Genomic DNA, 22,660 nt, shown 5'->3' with positions numbered 1-22,660 from the left:
CAGCAAACCCAAACTCTGTGACAACGACTCAGCCTTACAGCACGGGGAATCAATGGGAAACCTATAATAACTAGTCCTGTAGCTCAGTGGTTAGAGCACTCGCCTCGCAAGCGTGAGGACCTGGGTTTGATTCCCGGGCGGGGTGAAACTTTGGGCAAGTTAACTTACTCCACACACCTCTGTTGGCCTAGCGGTGAGTAGGAACCCAGTTGTTAGTCGATTGGCGGATCGCTTTCTGAGGGTAATAATCCCTTAAAAAGAATTGGTCATTAAATTCATGACTGTGTGGGATGTTGCTGTGCGAAATTGGCTGCTGCGTTTTGCCTACAAAATACGCAGTCACAACACTTTACGATATATTCTGTGAAGCGCTTTGAGATGCAATAAGGCGATATATCAACTGCAAGGATTCTTATATTATTACCTCCGGAAAGCAATTCCCCATTTGACTGACAAGCGGGTTCCTACTGACTGCTGGTAAACAGGCGTGTGCGTACGGAAACTTGCCTTAGGTTTCACCCTGACCTGGGAATCAAACCCGGGTCCTCTCGCTTGTAAGGCGAGTGCTCTAACCACTGAGCTGCGGGACTTAATGTTGATCAATCGAAGATTCTTTGAACCCAACACTGGAAGGAGACTGATCAGAAATGGGCCAAGGTTTTTAATTGTATTGATAACACAAACACATGCAAGGAGGGAGGGTTAGTCCACTCGAAAGAGGAGCAACAGGGAATGAAGTAGCTCGGATGTGAGCATGTGAGATAATTAATGGGATTATTGGAAGTTATTGTATTAATAAAAACCACACACACACGAGGAGTAAACCGGCTCCTGATTACCAGGGCCGGGGGGCTGTGTAGCGTTAGGCACAGACAGCAGTGAGTGGCCCCCCCACCCATCCCGGAGCTCCGCTCCGCCTACCGGCAGTGTTGAGCGGGAAGTGCAATCCTTCTGCTGGTGGCCCGCTCCCACGCTCTATTCCACTCCGCTCCGTGCTTTGTGACTGTCCATTGTTGCTTCTTCCTGGTACCATAATCCTTACATTTGACCCAATGCCTTATCCCGTCAGCGAGACTCACAGCCCTTCACAGTGTAGTGACTGTGTGTTTGTGGGCAAAATAGATTTGGGTTGTTAAGTCAATTGTGTTCAGATCCCCAGACACAATACTACAGAGCTCTGGCCAGCCCGACTGGTCAGTGCCCGCCTGGCGAGTGCCAACCCAGCGAGGGTCCGACTGATGAGTGCCCCCCCGGCGAGTGCCAAGATGTTAAACAGGATTGAAAAAATATACTCAGAACAATACTTTGGGACACAGCAGAACAAGAGAACACAGAGGGATTCGAGGTAATTTCAGGACAGACAGACACCAGGAAGTGGTTGTTTACCCAGAGGGTAAATATTGACTGGGACAGGGTTGGCAGGAAGGGTGGTTGAGGTCAGGAAACCGGGAATTATTTACAAAGCAGCTGGATGTTGTGATGAGGAGATGGGGATTATTCCTCAATATAGAATTCCCACAGCGCCCCCCCACCCCCACACCCCGTGGCAGGCAGTACCTTTCTTGCTGCGCTGGAGGATCTCATTGGCCTCTTTCAGTGTCACACCAGCCGGGGCCACCACCAAATCTTCCCTCTTTGTCATCACCTGAGGACAAGCAACACGTTACAGACAACTCCGCTCCTCCACTGGAGCTCTCTACTCTAACCCCATTCCCTGCTCTCTCTCTCTCTCCCCCATCGTGTCTGTGCTGGGGCTCGCTCCCCCACTGGAGCTCTCTAACCCCATTCCCTGCTCTCTCTCCCCATCGTGTCTGTGCTGGAACTCCTTACGCTCTAGGTCAGGTCTGTCACTATATATAAACCTGCAACAAAGAGCTACCTCACTCAGTGCAATGTCGTAATCTTTCTCGGAGAGGAAGTCGATATCCCGGGAGGTAACGATACCCATCAGCTTGCTTCCCATCTTTCCCGTTTCCGTGATGGGAATGCCGGAGAATCCGTGGCGCATCTTGGCTTCGAAGAGGTCGGCGACCGTGTGGTGGAGACTCATGACCACGGGATCCGTGATGAACCCCTGCTCGAATTTCTGTAAGAGACCATGGCTGACAATGAGGGGAGAAGCCATGATAACAACAGCAACAAGTGACATTTACACGGCGCCTTTCACATCGGGAGGACGTCACCAGATGCCCGACAGTCAGGGATTTGGACCCGAGCTGGGAGTTGGGAACAGGAGGGGTGGAGGGTAGGGAGAGGAGGGTGGAGGGCAGAGAGGGTGGGGGTAGGAGGGTGAAGGGCAGGGAGGGTGGCGGTAAGAGGGTGAAGGGCAGGGAGGGTGGGGGCAGGAGGGTGACCGAAGGCGCAGTCGAAGATGACTGGGCCACACAGGGGCACAACTCACACAACAAGAACTTGCATTGACACAACGCCCTCCACGCAGCGTAGAGTCCCGGAGCGCTCGACGGTGGCGGAGCTCAGCACCAAGCTGGGGGGAGGTGACTGTAGGCACCGTCGAAGAGGTAGGTCTTCAGGTGCGATTTGAAGTTGGGGAAGGAAGGGGGCAAAGCGGAGGGAGGGATAGAGAAAGAGTGTTCCATAGTTTCGGGGCGTAGTGGCTGAAGCTTTCTGCTGATGCCTCACCTTCACTTTCCGTACTTCGTTGGCCTGGAACTCGGGAGTACAGTTATGGTGAATGATTCCAATGCCCCCCATCAGCTGCAGGAAACAAAGCAGTGATCAGGGCCTCCATCTTAGACAACGGACCTCCAGCTTAGACAACGGACCTCCAGCTTAGACAACGGACCTCCATCTTAGACAACCGACCTCCAGCTTAGACAACCGACCTCCAGCTTAGACAACGGACCTCCAGCTTAGACAACGGACCTCCAGCTTAGACAACGGACCTCCAGCTTAGACAACGGACCTCCAGCTTAGACAACGGACCTCCAGCTTAGACAACGGACCTCCAGCTTAGACAACGGACCTCCAGCTTAGACAACGGACCTCCAGCTTAGACAACGGACCTCCATCTTAGACAACGGACCTCCAGCTTAGACAACGGACCTCCAGCTTAGACAACGGACCTCCAGCTTAGACAACGGACCTCCAGCTTAGACAACGGACCTCCAGCTTAGACAACGGACCTCCAGCTTAGACAACGGACCTCCAGCTTAGACAACGGACCTCCAGCTTAGACAACGGACCTCCAGCTTAGACAACGGACCTCCAGCTTAGGCAACGGACCTCCAGCTTAGGCAACGGACCTCCAGCTTAGGCAACGGACCTCCAGCTTAGGCAACGGACCTCCAGCTTAGGCAACGGACCTCCAGCTTAGGCAACGGACCTCCAGCTTAGGCAACGGACCTCCAGCTTAGGCAACGGACCTCCAGCTTAGGCAACGGACCTCCAGCTTAGGCAACGGACCTCCAGCTTAGGCAACGGACCTCCAGCTTAGGCAACGGACCTCCAGCTTAGGCAACGGACCTCCAGCTTAGGCAACGGACCTCCAGCTTAGACAACGGACCTCCAGCTTAGACAACGGACCTCCAGCTTAGACAACGGACCTCCAGCTTAGACAACGGACCTCCAGCTTAGACAACGGACCTCCAGCTTAGACAACGGACCTCCAGCTTAGACAACGGACCTCCAGCTCAGACAACGGACCTCCAGCTTAGACAACGGACCTCCAGCTTAGACAACAGGTCCAAACAGCCTGTACAGCTGGATGAGGCTGGGATAATTACCCCCAGAAAAGTGATCCGCCAAACGAATAACATCTGGGTTCCTATCTACTGCTGGTAAACAGAGATGTGTGGAGTAAGGAAGCTTGTCTAAGGTTTTGCCCAGCCCAGCGAGTGCTCTAACCACTGAGTATGTGCGGTGACTTACCCCCATGGCGATGGCCATGCTGGACTCGGTCACTGTGTCCATGGGAGAGGAGATTAGTGGGGTCTTCAGAGTGATTTTTTTGGTGAGGGCAGAGGTCAGGTCCTGCAAGTGAGGGGGAGACAAACACACAGATAAACAGCCTCACATTTCCCGCTGTCTCAACAAAACCAACAACTCCCCCCAGCACACAATCTCACAGTACACGGGAGCCAAGACAAATTACTAATGGGAGGGGCATGTAACACATCCTCAGGAGTGAGTGGCTGGCTGGAATCTTATCCTGGTGGATGGGGTTACATATAGAATAACACATCCCTAGATTGAGTTACAGACTGATATCTGATCCAGAGGGTTTGTGGGTATATAATAATTATCTTTGCATTTGATACAGCGCTTTATCACAACGTTGAGACGTCTCAAAGCGCTTCACAGAATATACTGTAAAGTGCAGTGACTGTATATTTTGTGGGCGAAACATGGCAGGCAATTGCGCACAGCAGTGTCCCCACAACAGTCGTGGATTGAGTGACCGCATTATTATTTTATTTTGTTATTTATTTTAAGGGGTTAGCTGTAGAATAACACACCCCTAGAGCGAGTTGCAGGCTGGAATCTTATCCAGAGGGTTTGGGGATTATATATAGAGTAACGCAGATTAACACCACCAGGGATCACCACTAACCCGCAGAGATGTACCATGTCGAGTAAGGAAACTTGCCTAAGGTTTTGCCCTGACGTGCCCGGGAATCAGACCCAGGTCCTCTCGCTTGCGAGGCGAGTGCTTTAACCACTGAATTACATACGTGGGGGAAGGAGACACACATGCACACTATAGGAGTGGTTAGATCCTTCCCTCCCCACCACCTCAACAACGCAACAACCTGTTTCTCCGCTCACTCACCACCTCCTCGGCTGAGAAGTCAATGAACCCGGGAAGAATCAGGAAATCACTGAGAAGAGAACAGAGAGAGAGAGAGAGATTACTGGGGGGCAAGTGGACAGTTCCCCCCCTCCCCATCACACAGGAATCCCCCCATCGTCCCTGTATACAACAACAACAACAAGATTCCATTTATTGAGCGCCTTTCACGTCGGGAGGACGTCCCAAGGCGCTGTACAGTTGGGTCAGGACCCGAGCAGTGGGGAAATGGTCAGGGTGAGGGGAGGGAAGGGAGGGAGCGAGGAGGGGGTAGAGAGTCGAGAGCGGAGCTGAAGGCACAGTCAAAGAGAAAGGTCTTGAGACCGGCCTTGAAGGAGGAAAGGGAGGAGGCGGCGAAGGCACTGGGGATGGAGTTCCAGAGCCTCGGGGCTAAGAGGCTGAAGGCCACCGATGGTAGGGTGGTTGGGGCGGGGGATGTGGAGCAGACCGGAGCCGGAGGAACGGAGGGTACGGGCAGGTAGGGAGGGGGATAGTAGGTCGGAGAGGTAGGAGGGAGCGAGGCCGGGAATGGCCTTGTAGGTGAGGATCTTGAATTGTGTGTATACAGAGAGACACACACCGTCACAAAGACAGACACGCAAACACACACCCCATCACACAGAGACAGACACCCACCCCTTCGCAGGGAAATCACCCCCAGGGCAGCCAGCGGGGGGCGGGGCAGAAAGCTCCTCTTCCCACCCTCACCCCACCCACGGACATGAACCACAGCACCCCACTCACACCCCACCCCTTACCCCACCCAAGGCCACCACTCCTCCAGCCAAAATACAGGCGGAGCGGACTGCAAATAGTGTTCCTCTCCCCATATGAATCGTCCCCAGCGGAGTGTGAAAATAACACACAGCAGAAACATTTACTGGCTTGAGATAAGATAAGATAAAGGAGAGCGACAGCAGTGTCTGTGCTCTCACAGCCCGGCTCACACTGCTCTCTCTCCTCACCTCCACCCCGAGGGGCAGCTCGCATTCCCCTCTCCCTCATCTCCTAAAGGAGTGCCGGAGCGGAGTCCTGGATTGAGTGACCGGATTATTATTATTGTCTTTTTTGAAGGGATTATTCCCCCCGGAAAAGTGATCCACCACCAAATAACAACCGGGTTCCTACTCACTGCTGTGGTGTGTGGAGTAAGCAAACTTGCCCAAAGTTTCGCCCTGACCCGGGAATCAAACCCAGATCCTCTAACCACTGAGCGACAGGACTCCTGTAATCACACGGGACGTGTTTTGAATCACCGAGGTCACAAGGTGTTAAAAAGCAGAGGATTTCTCCCTTTTAAGGGATTAGTGTAATCTAGGATCTCTCTCTCACTCACTCGCTGAGCGCTAAACACTGTATCTGCTGTCTCTCTCACCATCATCCAAAACCAGCAACACAGCCACCCCTCAACCCTGAGCCACACAACCTGTTCTACCCTCAGACCCGCTCCCTCTTTCATTCACGTACTTAGATACAATATGGTATAAAGTTATAACATAGGAAGCCATTCAGGTCATCATGACTGCACTGCCACTCTAACCCCATTCCCTGCTCTCTCTCTCTCTCTCTCCCCCCATGGTGTCTGTGCTGGGGCTCGCTCCCCCACTGGAGCTCTCTACTCTAACCCCATTCCCTGCTCTCTCTCTCCCCATGGTGTCTGTGCTGGGGCTCGCTCCCCCACTGGAGCTCTCTACTCTAACCCCATTCCCTGCTCTCTCTCTCTCTCTCTCCCCCCCATGGTGTCTGTGCTGGGGCTCGCTCGCTCCGCCACTTGCTCCACAATTATAATGCACAGATTATGATAGCAGACCCTGGAATGGGCCTGAAGTAGGTGGGAGCAGATGGCAAGGTCTCCCACTCTCTTTGAGGAGGGGACGGAGGGAGAGACCTCAGTGTGTGAGTCGCTGAGAGACAATGAGTTAGACCAGACTTCAGTGAGTGGTGGCTGTGTGTGACAGCACCTTCTGTCAGCTGTCAACAACACACTGGAGAAACAGGCCCGAGTTCTCCAGTCACAGACGCTTCCGTGCCCCCACTCACCGCGCACATAGCATCACTTTCCCCCCACCCACCCAGACAGCTCCCCCCACCCCCACGGATCCGTTAATAGGCGGATGGTTTTCCTGGGGTAATAATTCCTCCAACAAAATTGTGGTCACTCAAACCACAACTGTTTGTAGGGCACGACTGTCACTACAATGTAATAATAGTAATCCTTGCATTTGACATAGCGCCTCATCACTCTGTTCAGATGATGTCTCAAATTGCTTTACAGAAAGTGTAGTGACTGTGTATTTTGTGGGCAAAACGTGGCAGCCAATTGCACACAGCAGCGTCCCCACAAACAGTCGTGGATTGAGAGACCAAATAATTTATTTTTTTTGAAAAGAGATTATTACCCCCGGAAAGCGATTTGCCAATCGACTAATAACCAGGTTCCTACTTATATTCTGTATATATTTATTATATATTATATGTGTGTGTGTATGTGCTATATATCCTGTGAAGTGCTTTGAGACGTCTCAACAACGTGATAAAGCACTGTATCAAATATAGAGATTATTATATGATGATGTTGTTGTATTTCATACCACTCCTCCTTCTGGACATCGTGGCTCACAGTAGGGGGGGCCCCATGGCTGGGGCAGAGGCCAGGGTGTGTACATGGCTCCTGGCCACAGTTCTTATCTCAGGCCCACAGCTCTGCAGTCACACAAGGTGAGGCCACAGTGTACACTAGAGCAGGAATTCTCCATATTCCACTGCCCCACCTGATAACCCAGCCACCTGCCCTACCCTGTCACACAACAACAACAACTTACACTTGTATATAGTGCCCTTCACGTTGGAAAGATGTCCCAGGGTGCTGGACAGTCAGGGATTTTTGGATTTGGACCCGAGCTGGGAGTTGGGGTCTGGAGGGGTGGAGGGCAGGGGTGTGGGGCTGGGAGGGTGCCCGAAGTCACGGTCGAAGAGGAAGGTCTTTTAGACGGCACTTGAAGGAGGCGAGAGAGGGGGTGAGGCAGAGGGATTGCGAGATAGAGTTCCAGAGTGTGGGGGAGAGATGCTGAGTGCCCGTCCACCAATGGTGGGCCGGAAAGTGTGGGGCACCTGAAGCAGCCGGTGTCCGCCGAGCGGAGGGTGGACAAGCTGACACAGCACAGCGCTCAATCACCAGAGAGTCAAAGCCGCACATTGGGATTCTGCCCACACAGTCCTGGCTGACACTACCACATCATCATAATAATAATATTCCCTGCATTTGATACAGTGCCTCATCACGTCTTCGAGATGTCTAAAAGCGCTTCACAGGATACACTGTAAAGTATTGACTGTGTATTTTGTGGGCGAAACGCAGCAGCCAATTGCACATAGCAGCGTCCCACAAGCAGTCGTGGATTAAGTGACCAAATTATTATTTTTTAAAAAAATTTTTGAAGGGGTTTTTATCGCCGGAAAAGTGATCCGCCAATCCACTAACAACCGAAAAACAGTTGAGGATTGGGTGACCACTTTTTTTTAAGGGACATAAAGGCAATTTGTTGTTGTTGATCTCAGTCAGAAATCCCTTCTCTTCTGAGTAGTGCTTAACATGGTGACCTTAACGTTCACCTGAACGGACAGACAAACGGAGCTGAGTGTCAGACACTGTGTACAGCAGTGCTAACAGGCGCTGAGTGTCAGACACACTGTGTACAGCAGCGCTAACAGGCGCTGGGTGTCAGACACTGTGTACAGCAGTGCTAACAGGCGCTGGGTGTCGGACACACTGTGTACAGCAGTGCTAACAGGCGCTGGGTGTCGGACACACTGTGTACAGCAGTGCTAACAGGCGCTGGGTGTCAGACACACCGTGTACAGCAGTGCTAACAGGCGCTGAGTGTCAGACACACTGTGTACAGCAGTGCTAACAGGCGCTGAGTGTCAGACACTGTGTACAGCAGCGCTAACAGGCGCTGGGTGTCAGACACTGTGTACAGCAGTGCTAACAGGCGCTGGGTGTCAGACACACTGTGTACAGCAGTGCTAACAGGCGCTGGGTGTCGGACACACTGTGTACAGCAGTGCTAACAGGCGCTGGGTGTCAGACACACCGTGTACAGCAGTGCTAACAGGCGCTGAGTGTCAGACACTGTGTACAGCAGCGCTAACAGGCGCTGGGTGTCAGACACACTGTGTACAGCAGTGCTAACAGGCGCTGGGTGTCAGACACTGTGTACAGCAGTGCTAACAGGCGCTGGGTGTCAGACACTGTGTACAGCAGTGCTAACAGGCGCTGAGTGTCAGACACACTATGTACAGCAGTGCTAACAGGCGCTGGGTGTCAGACACACTATGTACAGCAGTGCTAACAGGCGCTGGGTGTCAGACACACTGTGTACAGCAGTGCTAACAGGCGCTGGGTGTCAGACACACTGTGTACAGCAGTGCTAACAGGCGCTGGGTGTCAGACACACCGTGTACAGCAGCGCTAACAGGCGCTGAGTGTCAGACACACCGTGTACAGCAGTGCTAACAGGCGCTGAGTGTCAGACACACTGTGTACAGCAGTGCTAACAGGCGCTGAGTGTCAGACACTGTGTACAGCAGTGCTAACAGGCGCTGAGTGTCAGACACACTATGTACAGCAGTGCTAACAGGCGCTGGGTGTCAGACACACTATGTACAGCAGCGCTAACAGGCGCTGGGTGTCAGACACTGTGTACAGCAGTGCTAACAGGCGCTGGGTGTCAGACACACTGTGTACAGCAGTGCTAACAGGCGCTGGGTGTCAGACACACTGTGTACAGCAGCGCTAACTGGATGGCATCTCCCAGCCTGACCTCTCTGTCACTGGTTTGTGCCACTAATTGCTGAGGAACATTTGCTAATCAGATTTGTTAGAAGATCTGATTAATCTGAAACAAAATCCCTTTCAAGAGCGGCCACAATGGATGAGTCACAACCAGGAAAGGGGGAGAGTGTGTGAAGGTTAAAACTTCATTAAGGCACTTCACACTACACACACGGACGCACACTCACACGCACGCATGCAGACACACGCACGCACATACTCAAATGGTTGTAAGTGGCTGGAGACTGGGTAATGCCTACCCCTCTCGCTTGCTTTACCCACAGACACTGCCCAATGACATCCTGTAGCTCAGTGGTTAGAGCACTCGCCTCGCAAGCGAGAGACCTGGGTTCGATTCCCGGACATAACGAAACGTTGAGCAGGTTTCTTTACTCCACGCACCTCTGTTTACCAGCAGTGAGTAGGAACGCGGTTGTTATTCGCTTTTCCGGGGGTAATAATCCCTTAGAAAATTTTCTGGAGGTAACTATCCACGACTGTTTGTGGGACACTGTTGTGTGCAATTGGCTGCCTCGTTTTGGCACAAAATATAGAATCAATTAACTTCACAGTATGTTAAGGTGCTATAACAAATGCAAGGATTATTTTAATTAGTATATTACACTGGAGTGTCAGCCTAAACTGAGTTGTAAGACTTAACATGGGGGCTTGAACCCACAACCTTCTGACTCCGAGCCCAGAGTGCTGTGACTGAGTCAGGCTGACATGAGAGGCTGACAATTGTAAGTGGGATGGAAAGGAAACCTTCCAAAACCTATAATCTTATAAACAACTCTCGAGTGTTCAAGGTTAGGAAACCTCTCCTCGGAACTCAGTCCCATATGTTGAGAATCCTCTGGGAAACCTCCTCCGCACTCGCCTCGCTCCAAGTGAACAAACACTGTGTCCTTCCGTAAACAGCCAAGTCAAAACACAGTAGCATACTCAAAGCCACAAACAAGTTCACTCCAATCCTCTCACTGCCCTGATTAACCTTCCATCTCAGAGAGGAACTGAGGTGGGGAACTCTCGAGATAATCAGGGAGCTGACAGGAAGCACTCGCCTGGTCCCTTCCACATGCTTCAAAGTGCTTCACAATTACTGTCAGGTGTTGGAGCTGGTTTTGCAGCTAGTGTACTAGTGTAATAATAATAATCCTTGCATTTGATATAGCGCCTTATCATGTCTTTGTGATGTCTCAAAGTGCTTCACAGGACATAAAGTGAATTCACTGTATGTTTTGTGAGCGAATCGCAGCAGCCAATTGCGCACAGCAGCGTCCCACACACAGCCGTGGATTGAGAGACCAAATCTCATCAGTCGCACCATTCAAATTGTTAGGACCAGGAGGAGGCCAGTCACTTCTCTTCACAGCAGAAGCATCTGGTCTCTCTTTGTAAACAATGGCATGAGATCTTTAACTCTCACTGTCAACAGCCAGGCCAGACCTGAGGTCAAATGAAAATGGGGAAAAGACTAGAGATTAAGATTAAAATACATAATTATAGTGGAGAAGATGGTATTAGCACAGACACGATGGGGAGAGAGAGAGCAGGGAATGGGGTTAGATTAGAGAGCTCCAGTGGGGGAGCGAGCCCCAGCACAGACACGATGGTGAGAGAGAGAGCAGGGAATGGGGTTAGAGTAGAGAGCTCCAGTGGGGGAGCGAGCCCCAGCACAGACACGATGGTGAGAGAGAGAGCAGGGGATGGGGTGAGAGTTGAGAGCTCCAGTGGGGGAGTGAGCACCAATGTAAGCCTGATGGTTAACAGTTCCATGTCTGGTTCCTGTGACAATCCCCCCTGCCCACATGTCACACACAGCTCTGGGACACGGGATTCTCCTCAGAGACACTGACTGCAGATGATGCTGATTAGACACTCACATGACACACACCCAACACAGTTATTGAGTTACACGCTTCAGAGAAACTCAATTAACATTAACATTCCAGTACTCAGCTCAACTTCACCAGCAGGAACCTTTAAACCCAAGTCAGATGGTGAGAATTAGGATCAACTTCAATAATAATCCTTGCATTTGACACAGCGCCTCCAGATGTTTGAGACGTATATATACTGTAAAGTGAATTGATCGTGTATTTTATGGGTGAAACAGTCAATCGCGCACAGCAGCGTCCCACAAAAATCGTGGATTGAATAACCAAACTATTATTTACTGTGGAGTCAGTCCTGCAGCTCAGTGGTTACAGCACTCGCCTCGCAAGCGAGAGGATCCGGGTTTGATTCCCGGGCGGGGCGAAATGTTGGGCAAGTTTCCTTACTCCACAAACCTCTGTTTACCAGCAGTCAGTAGGAACCCAGTTGTTATTCGATTAGCGGATCACTTTTCCGGGGGTAACAATCCCTTAAAAAATATAATAATTTGGTCACTCAACCCACGACTGTTTGTGGGGACGCTGCTGTGCCCAATTGGCTGCCGTGTTTTGCCCACAAAGTATACAGTCAATTCACTTTGCTGTATATCCTGTGAAGCGCTTTGAGATGTCTCGAAGACATGATAAGGCGCTATAGCAAATGCCAGGATTATTATATAATTATTATTATCATTGTGCCAGGCAGTCTGAGACGCTATACGGGAATGGTATTGTGCGATTGCAAACTGTTGTACGAGTCACTGATTTCAGGAGACCAGAAACACGAGCACGGCCACAGGGCAGGGAGAAAGGCCATTTACCCCAACCAGTTGCTGCTGGTATTGATTTACTAACAGCCTTCAAACCGCAGCCTTTCTAGATTGGGCTCTGCTATTATACTGTATTTCCCAACATTGCATCATCTCACTGACCATTTTTGTCAGTGTGACATTTATCACCATTTATTTTGATAGAAACACACACAGGAAGGAACAGTTTCTAAGACAGAGACGCAGACCCCACACAGACACAGCCCCTCCCCTCCCCCACCAGTAGGAATGGGCTGGAGATGCAAAGCTGTCCCTTTAAATCCATGTTCACAGCCTCACACACCACATCTCACACACGGAGTTAACTTCACAGCGTGAACTGTGGTTATCGACAATAATAATAATTCTTGCATTTGATACAGTGCATTATCGCGTATTCTAGACGTCTCAAAGCACTCCACAGAGTATACTGTAAAGTGTAGTGACTGTGTGTTTTGTGGGTGAAAGCGGCAGCCGATTGCACACAGTAGTGTCCCACAAACTGTCGTGGATTAAGTGAGCATATATTTTTCGAAGGGATAATTATCCCCAGAAAGTGATCCACCAATCGACTAACAGCCAAGTTCCTACTTACTGCTGGTAAACAGGTGGACACACACACACACACAGCCAGATACAGACAGACACACACACACACACAGCCAGATACAGACAGACACACACACACACACAGCCAGATACAGACAGACACACAGCCAGAAACCCAGACACATGGACACACACACACAAACAGAAACCCAGACACGTGGACACACACACACAGCCAGATACAGACACACACACACAGAAACCCAGACACGTGGACACACACACACAGCCAGATACAGACAGACACACACACACACAGAAACCCAGACACATGGGAGCACACATACACACAGCCAGATACAGACACACACACACAGAAACCCAGACACGTAGACACACACATACACACAGCCAGATACAGACAGACAGACACACACAGAAACCCAGACACGTGGACACACGCACACGCACACACACATAGCCAGGCACACACATGCACACAGCCACACACACACACACACACACAGAAACCCAGACACGTGGACACACGCAGACATAGTCAGACACACACACAGCCAGATACACACACAGATACACACATACACAGCCAGATACATACACACACACACACAGCCAGATACATACACACATACACAGCCAGATACATACACACATACACAGCCAGATACATACACACATACACAGCCAGATACATACACACATACACAGCCAGATACACACACAGATACACACACACACAGCCAGATACACACACAGATACACACACACAGCCAGATATATACACACATACACAGCCAGATACGCACACACAGCCAGATACACACACACACACAGCCAGATACACACACACACAGCCAGATACACACACACACAGCCAGATATATACACAGATACACACACACACAGCCAGATATATACACACACACAGCCAGATACACACATACACAGCCAGATACACACACACACAGCCAGATACACACATACACAGCCAGATACATACACACACAGCCAGATACACACACACACAGCCAGATACATACACAGATACACACACAGATACACACACACACAGCCAGATACACACACAGATACACACACAGATACACACACACACAGCCAGATACACACACACACAGCCAGATACATACACAGATACACACACAGATATACACACACACAGCCAGATACACACATACACAGCCAGATACACACACACACACAGCCAGATACACACATACATAGCCAGATACACACACAGATACACACACAGATACACACATACACAGCCAGATACATACACACACAGCCAGATACACACACACACACAGCCAGATACATACACAGATACACACACAGATACACACACACACAGCCAGATACACACACAGATACACACACAGATACACACACACACAGCCAGATACACACACACACAGCCAGATACACACACAGATACACACACAGATACACACACACACAGCCAGATATATACACAGATACACACACACACAGCCAGATATATACACACACACAGCCAGATACACACACACACAGCCAGATACACACACACACACAGCCAGATACATACACACACACACAGCCAGATACATACACACACACACACACACAGCCAGATACATACACAGATACACACACAGATACACACACACACAGCCAGATACACACATACACAGCCAGATACACACACACACAGCCAGATACACACACACACAGCCAGATACACACACACACAGCCAGATACACACACACACACACACACACAGCCAGATACACACACACACAGCCAGATACACACACAGATACACACACACACAGCCAGATACATACACAGATACACACACAGATACACACACACACAGCCAGATACACACACACACAGCCAGATACACACACACACACCCAGATACACACACACACACACACACACAGCCAGATACACCACACACAGCCAGATACACACACACACAGCCAGATACACACACAGATACACACACAGATACACACACACAGATACACATACACAGCCAGACACACACACACAGAAACACAGACACGTGGACACACATACAGACAGTCACTGATGGAGCATTTTCATGGCAGTTTCCTGGAGACGATAGTCTTGGGGTTTGGTACCCGGGACAGAGACAGAGACACTCCCGACCCTCAGGACCCGTCTCCTCTCCATCACAGCCACTCAACCCGACCTCCCTCACACCCACACCCCACCCCCAGGTCCAAGCCTCTCTAACCCCCCCCCCCCGGGCCTGTGGCGGCCCCCGGGCCTGTAGTAGACACTTACTTGTAGGTGAGGCCATCGGCGCAGGCGAAGAGCTGCTGAGCTGTGAGGCCATCCTCAGGAACATAACCTGTCCCTCCGCTAATCAGGTAGTCAGCCATACTGTGGGGCACAGACACAGAGTGAGACACAGAGAGAGATACACAGAGAGAGACAGAGAGAGACACAGAGTGAGATACAGAGAGACACAGAGAGAGACACAGAGAGAGACACAGAGAGAGAGACACAGAGAGAGAGACACAGAGAGTGAGACACAGAGAGAGAGACACAGAGAGAGATACAGAGAGAGAGAGACACAGAGAGAGACAGAGAGAGATACAGAGAGACACAGAGAGAGATACAGAGAGAGACACAGAGTGAGACACAGAGAGAGAGACACAGAGAGAGATACAGAGAGACACAGAGAGAGACACAGAGAGAGATACACAGAGAGAGACAGAGAGAGATACAGAGACACAGAGAGAGACACAGAGAGATACAGAGAGAGAGAGACACAGAGAGAGACAGAGAGAGATACAGAGAGACACAGAGAGAGATACAGAGAGAGACACAGAGTGAGACACAGAGTGAGACACAGAGAGTGAGACACAGAGAGAGATACACAGAGAGATACAGAGAGACAGAGAGAGACACACAGAGAGAGACAGAGAGACACACAGAGAGAGACAGAGAGAGAGAGACACAGAGAGAGAGACAGAGAGAGAGAGACACAGAGTGAGACACAGAGAGAGAGAGAGAGAGAGACAGAGTGAGAGACAGAGAGACACAGAGAGACAGAGACACAGAGTGAGAGACAGAGAGTACAGTGTATATATACACACATCAGTGAGTACATACACAGTAATAATCACCACCGCACACTGTGAGTGTGAGACACAGAGAGAACAGTGTATACACAGTAATAATCAGCAGCTAATCAGTCCCTCCGCTAATCAGCTCCTCAGCCATACTGAGAGGGGGGGGAGAGAGGGGGGGGGGGAGAGAGGGGGGGGGGGGGTGAGAGAGAGAGAGGGGGTGAGAGAGAGAGGGGGGGAGAGTGTGTGAGAGAGAGAGGGGGGGGAGTGTGTGAGAGAGAGAGAGGGGGGGGGTGAGAGAGAGAGAGAGGGGGGTGGGGGAGTGTGAGAGAGAGAGAGAGAGAGGTGGGGTGTGAGAGAGAGGGGGGAGTGTGTGAGAGAGAGAGGGGGGAGTGTGTGAGAGAGAGAGAGAGGGGGGAGTGTGTGAGAGAGAGAGGGGGGAGTGTGTGTGAGAGAGAGAGAGGTGGGGTGTGAGAGAGGGGGGGGAGTGTGTGATAGAGAGAGGAGGAGTGTGTGTGAGAGAGGGGGGGGGTGAGGAGAGGGGGGGAGTGTGTATGAGAGAGAGAGGGGTGTGTGTGTGAGAGATAGAGGGGGAGTGTGTGAGAGGGGGGGCGTGGAGAGAGAGGGGGGGGAGTGTGTATGAGAGATAGAGGGGGAGTGTGTGAGAGGGGGGGCGTGGAGAGAGAGGGGGGGAGTGTGTATGAGAGAGAGAGGGGTGTGTGTGTGAGAGAGAGAGGGGGGGGAGTGTGTGAGAGAGGGGGAGTGTATGAGAGAGAGGGGAGTGTGTGTGAGAGGGGGGAGTATGTGAGGGAGATGGAGGGGGAGGGTTTGTATGGGGAGAGCTGCATTATCGGAGGTGCTGTCCTTTAGATGAGATGTTAAACCAAGGTCCCGTTCGGGTGGATGTTAAAGATCCTGTGGCGCTATTCTAGAAGAGAAGGGACTGTGGGATGGAGATCTGAAGGGGGGGCAGAGAGGCTGAAGGCAGCGATGGTGTGGTGGGCCGGTTGGGGGACGTGGAGCAGGCCCCTGAGCAGAGGGAGCGGTCCTGGTGTCCTGGGGGATACCTGGGAGATAGCAGTGGACATCAATGGAGCACTAAGAGTGAACTTTCTCCTGGTGTTCTGGCCGACAATCCCTGGCCAACTCTGTCAATGGCCTCCTGCCTGGCTGACTCTCTCTGCACATTCACTTCTATCTTCCTCCCAAGATAGTTCTTACACTTGACACTTGACACTTGAGTCATGTTGATATGTCATTAAAGTATGAGAGAAATCAACATCAAATCACTACCTAATCAAATGAAAGTCAATGGCTAACAGATCTGTCCGGTCGCGCTCTTTCCAACCCCCCCCTCCCCGACCTCTGCCTTCTCCCAGCCCAAACCCTTTCACTCTGGTCACTGCTCATTCCTCCCTCCATCTGTTGGTGTCCCTGCTCTCTGCCCTTTCCCCACACCCCTGGAGCTGACTCTGTTTAAGGTATCTGTCTCGTTCCCTCTTGAATCCTTCTGCTGTGCGCAATTGGCATGCTGCGGTTCGCCCACAAAATATACAATCAATTCACTTTACCATATATCCTGTGAGGCGCTTTGAGACGTCTCAAAGTTGTGAATAAGGCGTTCTATCAAATGCAAGGATTATTATTGTTATTATTAATATGGATTCTGTCTCAATCACTGCTCCCGGCAGAGCATTCCACATCCTAACCACTCTGTGTGTGAAAACATCTCTCCTCATTTGCTCGTTTACTATCTTAAGTTCATGCCCTCTAGTTACTGACTCACTGACCAGTGAAAATAATGTCTCCCTATTGACTATCAAACCCTCATCATTTTAAAGCCCTCGATCAGGTCACCCCTCGGCCTGCTTTGTTGCAATGCAAGAATCCCAGTTTCTCCAGTCTTCGCTCATAAGCCAAACCCCTCATGCCTTGTGCCATACTTGTAAATCATCTCCTCTGTGCCCCCTCTGTCACCTTGATATCCTTCCTAAAATGGGGTGATCAAAAGAGGACACAATATTCTAGCTGTGGTCTAACTAATGATTTATATAAGTGAAGCTTTTCCTCTTTGTTTTTATATTCTCTATCCCTATTTATAAACCCAAGATCCCATTAGCTTTTTTGACAGCTTTGTCCACCTGCTTTAAAGGTTTATGTACATTGACCCCCAAATCCCTCTGCTGTTCCTCTTCCTTTTAATATTTTACCCCAACATACACTGTTCTCCTTATTCTTCCTCCCGAAGTGTAGAACCTCACATTTGTCCACATTGAATTTTATTTGCCATTTCTCTGCCCAATAAACTCATCTGTCTGTGTTCCCTTGATGTTTCTCACAATCTTCATTGTTGGCAGCACTCCCTATTGCCATGCCATCTTCCCCTTATACCAGAATCCAGATCATCATCCATATAAATAGAGAAAAGCAATGATCCTAACACTGGCCCCTTGGAGAAGATCCCAGAGGGAGGGCAGGACAAGGCCATTAAGAGCTTTAATAGTGAGGACGAGGATTTTGAACTGTATTCTATGAGGGATGGGGAGCCAGTAGAGCCGGGCAAGGATAGGGGTGATGGAGTCTCGGAGCTTAGTGTGGGAGAGGACACGAGTTGCAGAGTTCTGAATAATCCGCAGTTTGTGGAGGGAAGAGTTGGGAAGTCCAGTGAGTAGGGAATTATCATAATTAAGGCATGGATAGGGGAGAGGCAATGGCTGAGGCGGGTAATATTATGGAGGTGGGTGAAGGCAGAGAGGGTCATGGCACGGATAGAGTTGGGGGTTATCTGCATTTACCCATAAAACACAGTCACTACACTTTACAGTATATCCTGTGAAGCTCTTTGAGACGTCTCAACCACATGATCTGGTGCAATATCAAATGCAAAGATTATTATTATAAACATGTGGAAGTTAACGGTCAGTTAATCAGTTAGTTAGAATGAATGTTGGTGAAAAGATGCGACTAGTTAATTAGTAGGTCTTAAATACTCTACAGACACACCCATAAATATACCTGTAAAGTATGCATATATATATATATACTCTACAGACACACTTTCTCATCACTAGTTGCTAGCTGCACTGTAGTCCTTAATTCATTATCTTATGGTGATGAGGCTGAGACCTGGTGAGTGTGAGCTCTGGGATGAGCTGCCTTTAACCTCCCTGTTATCTGATGTCCCTTCTTCTCCCACTCCTCTCCCGCTGCTTGTGCTGTGACTTCCCCTTGCTGGGACTAGGGAGAGAACATTACAGACCTACAGCAACTCACAAGTTCTAACTAACTAACTAACTAACTAACTAACTAACTAACTAACTAACTAACTAACTAACTAACTAACTAACTAACTAACTAACTAACTAACTAACTAACTCACCCACCCACCCACCCACCCACCCACCCACTCACTCACTCACTCACTTCCCAACCCACTACCCGCTGCCTCCGCTCGCCTGGCTCCAGCGCTGTGCTTTGTACCCTCACACCCTCCGCGCTATCAGCCACTACACCCCGAGACTCTGGAACACTCTCCCTCTATCTCTCTGCCTTGCCCCTTCTGTCCCCATCTTCAGTTCACGCCTGGAGACCTTCCTCTTTGACCGTGGTTACGGTTACCTTCCCCTCCCCCTGGCTCGGTGTCTCGCTCCACCACTGTCAAGGGCTCCGGGGACCTGCCCCGCGTGTGGGACGCAGTGTAAATGCAAGTTGTTGTTGTTTTCAAATCTCAAGCTAATCATTGCCAACACAAGAACCGGCATTTTTACAGCATCTAAAATGTCGTAACGTCAAGCGAGTTACTGTCTGGTGTAGTGACTGTGTGTTTTGGAAGGCGAACGCGGCAGCCAATTTGCACACAACAACGTCCCACAAACAGCCGTGAAGTAAGTGATTTTATCTCATGAGGATTGTTGACCAGGATAGAGAGAGAGAGAGACTCCCTTCTCTTTCCCAACCACGCCGCTGGGAAATCTTTAAATGTCCACCTTAACAGGGCCCAGGCGGGGAGGGACGTTCAACATCTTATCTGAAGGACATCGTCTCTGACAATGGGGCGCTCTCTCTCCCCACTCCCACATGGAGCGTCAGTCAGCCTGGACTGTGAGTGCAAAGTCTCTGACGTGGGGGGGGGAATTAAACACCCCACACGCACACCCACACACTCACTCTCCCACACATGAATGAACTGAGCTTGAGCCGCTGTCGCTCACCTCTCTGGCTCGTACCCAGCCTGTATCCTGGTGGCACTGTAGCGCTGGGCAGCAGTCTCGTGTCCGTGAAGGTGGTGATGGGCTCCGCTGATTGGGCTGTGAAGCAGCTGCTCGGTGCAGGCCTTCAGGCTCTCCATATCCCCCACGATGGTGCTGTAGTCAATGCCGTTCCCGTCTCGATCCAAACCCCCAAACCCCTGCCCGTCCATACCCCCCTTGGAGCAGACCCTTCACAGGTAACCTGCCCGTCCAGCATTCAAACTCCCCGCTCACCCCCTTCCTCCCTCCCTTTACCTTACCGTTCCCTCCCACCCCCCCACCCTGTATTAACGGGGCCTCACTCCCCCTCTCCCGCCCACCCGCCCGCTCGCAAGCAAATCCACACCCTCACAGCACTGCCCCAAACTTTCACTGGAAATTCATGCCCAAAATTCCCTCCTTGACCTCTCCCACTCCCTTTGCGAATTCCTGAGCCTCGGACACTCACTGACAACTCTTCGCCTAAAAAAAAACTCCCGGCCAAAAAATTTGCAAATTTGCCAGTGAAATAGAGATCTATAAATAGAAGGTCGTCAGTGACATGGAATAGAGACTGCTCTTTCTTGCTCTCCTCCACCCTCTCTCGTTTTCTCTCTCTGTCTCACTCTTATCGCTCTTATCTGTCTCTCTCTTTCACTTTCTCGCTCTCGGTCTGTCTCTCTGGAGCTCTCAACTCTCATTTTCACTCTCTCTCACTCTGTCCATCTCTCTGGAGATCTCTCTCTCTCTCTTTCTCTCTCTCTCTCTCTCGGGGGCTCTCAGCTGGTGCTCTGAGATTACTGTGTGCCTTTGCTGCCAAAGCACTCCAGCCCAGAGGAGATTAGCCTTATTCTGACATAACCAGACGTCACCTCACAAGTGGATTGGGGGAGCGGAGGGCAGGGCTGCCTACAGCCACCTCCCAACACACAGCCACGTATGACCTCCTTCAGACCCCCAACGCCCCCCACCCGACTCACGCTGCCCTCAGCGACCACCACTCTATTTCCTTCCCTCACTCCCCGCGCCCAGGAAACTAACAGCACCTCATGTCTCAGCCTGGCTCAGTCACTCACACTCTCGCTTCGCAATCGAAAAACTGTGGGTTCAAGCCCCACCTCAGGACTTGTATGGCCCACGCTGACTCCCCAGCTCAGGTATGGGGGAGCTGCATTGTCTCACTAATAGATAATCATATTCCTTGCATTTGATCAGCTCCCTATCACGTCTTTTTGATGTCTCAAAGCGCTTCACAGGATACACTGTAAAGTGAATTGACTATATATTTTGTCGGTGAAACGCAGCAGCCAATTGTGCACAGCAGCGTCCCACAAACAGCCGTGGATTGAGGGATCAATTTATTATTATTTGTTTGAAGGATTTATTATCCCCGGAAAGGTGACATGCCAATTGACTAACAAACGGGTTCCTACTTACTGCTAGGCATGTGTGGACTAAGGAAACTTGGCCAAGGTTTCGCTCAGCCCAGGTCCTCTCGCTTGCGAGGTGTGTGCTCTAACCTCTCAGATACAGGACTCCACATAAATCTGAAATAATTGAGATGCTTGCGATTGGCTTTGATTCTCCTTAGTGCAGTCAGGGCGGCCGGTGTCACTGTCTCTCAATCTCGGACTGGCCACAGGACGGATATTGGTCTCTCTCACTCACTCACTCTCTCTCTCTCTCTCTCACTCACTCTCTATCTTGGTGTGTGGTTCCCACCTCAGCTGCAAGAGATTGACTTGTGCTGACAGCAGCTCAGATTAACTGTGAAAGCCTCTTACTGACAGCAGCGTGTCTGTGGGCAGCCAGCTGAGCAACTGTGTGTGTATTTGTGTGTGTGTGTGTTTGTGTGCGTGTATCTATGTGTTCGTGTGTGTGTGTATATGTGTGCGCGTGTGCATATCTATGTGTGTGTGTATGTATGAGTATGTGTATATATGTTTGTGTGGTATGTATAATTGCATTTATCGTTATGTGATTATATATATATGTGTGCACATGTATGCACTAGGCATGTATACATGTATGTAGTTGTCTGAATGGATGTGAACACACACATACCCACACATATACATATATTCACACAGGTACACACATGTAGACATGCACATCCATGCACAAGGATGCATTTGATATTGTCCAAACATCACACGCACACAGGGACAGACACGCACATTTGCATGCACACACACACACACACGCACGCCCACACTCAGCAGTCATGGAGGCATTTGGTTGATAGAGGAGCTGGGAATGGATGAGGAGTCAGGCAGCCCTGGGGGCCCACACGGGTCCTGACATGTCTGAGCGGTAGTGACAATAACAGCCTGTGCCTCGCGAGACACCACAGGATTAGTTTTCTCTCAGAAACAAACCAGTGCAGAGTGTCATACTGCCACATCTCACAGCGCTTCACAGGA

General features: G+C 50.5%; 1 protein-coding gene across 6 annotated transcripts in view; it reads right to left on the bottom strand.

Moving 5' to 3' along the window:
* LOC103190184 (inosine-5'-monophosphate dehydrogenase 1) overlaps positions 1 to 20,521 on the bottom strand; it is a 28,353-nt gene extending 7,832 nt beyond the window's left edge. For 3 of the 6 annotated variants that reach the window (XM_007910879.2, XM_007910881.2, XM_007910884.1), the window contains exons 1-8: positions 20,220 to 20,521; positions 15,218 to 15,316; positions 4,790 to 4,838; positions 3,889 to 3,990; positions 2,641 to 2,715; positions 1,880 to 2,086; positions 1,558 to 1,645; positions 922 to 1,023 (exon numbers count right to left, since the gene is read on the bottom strand). In XM_007910879.2, coding sequence (XP_007909070.1) covers positions 922 to 1,023; positions 1,558 to 1,645; positions 1,880 to 2,086; positions 2,641 to 2,715; positions 3,889 to 3,990; positions 4,790 to 4,838; positions 15,218 to 15,316; positions 20,220 to 20,428 — 931 coding nt within the window. In that variant the 5' untranslated portion in view covers positions 20,429 to 20,521. Of the gene's footprint in view, positions 1 to 921; positions 1,024 to 1,557; positions 1,646 to 1,879; positions 2,087 to 2,640; positions 2,716 to 3,888; positions 3,991 to 4,789; positions 4,839 to 15,217; positions 15,317 to 16,051; positions 16,155 to 20,219 lie in introns of those variants that run through there. The other 3 variants (XM_007910880.2, XM_007910882.2, XM_007910883.2) reach the window with 2 other exon arrangements.
* Between the last annotated feature and the right edge of the window lie 2,139 nt (positions 20,522 to 22,660).

This window comes from Callorhinchus milii, unplaced genomic scaffold (genome assembly GCF_018977255.1).
Source record: "Callorhinchus milii isolate IMCB2004 unplaced genomic scaffold, IMCB_Cmil_1.0 Scaffold5, whole genome shotgun sequence".
NCBI classification, from domain to species: Eukaryota; Metazoa; Chordata; class Chondrichthyes; order Chimaeriformes; family Callorhinchidae; genus Callorhinchus; species Callorhinchus milii.
Note: the sequence above shows the minus strand (reverse complement) of the source record. Positions and strands in the feature narration are given on the sequence as shown.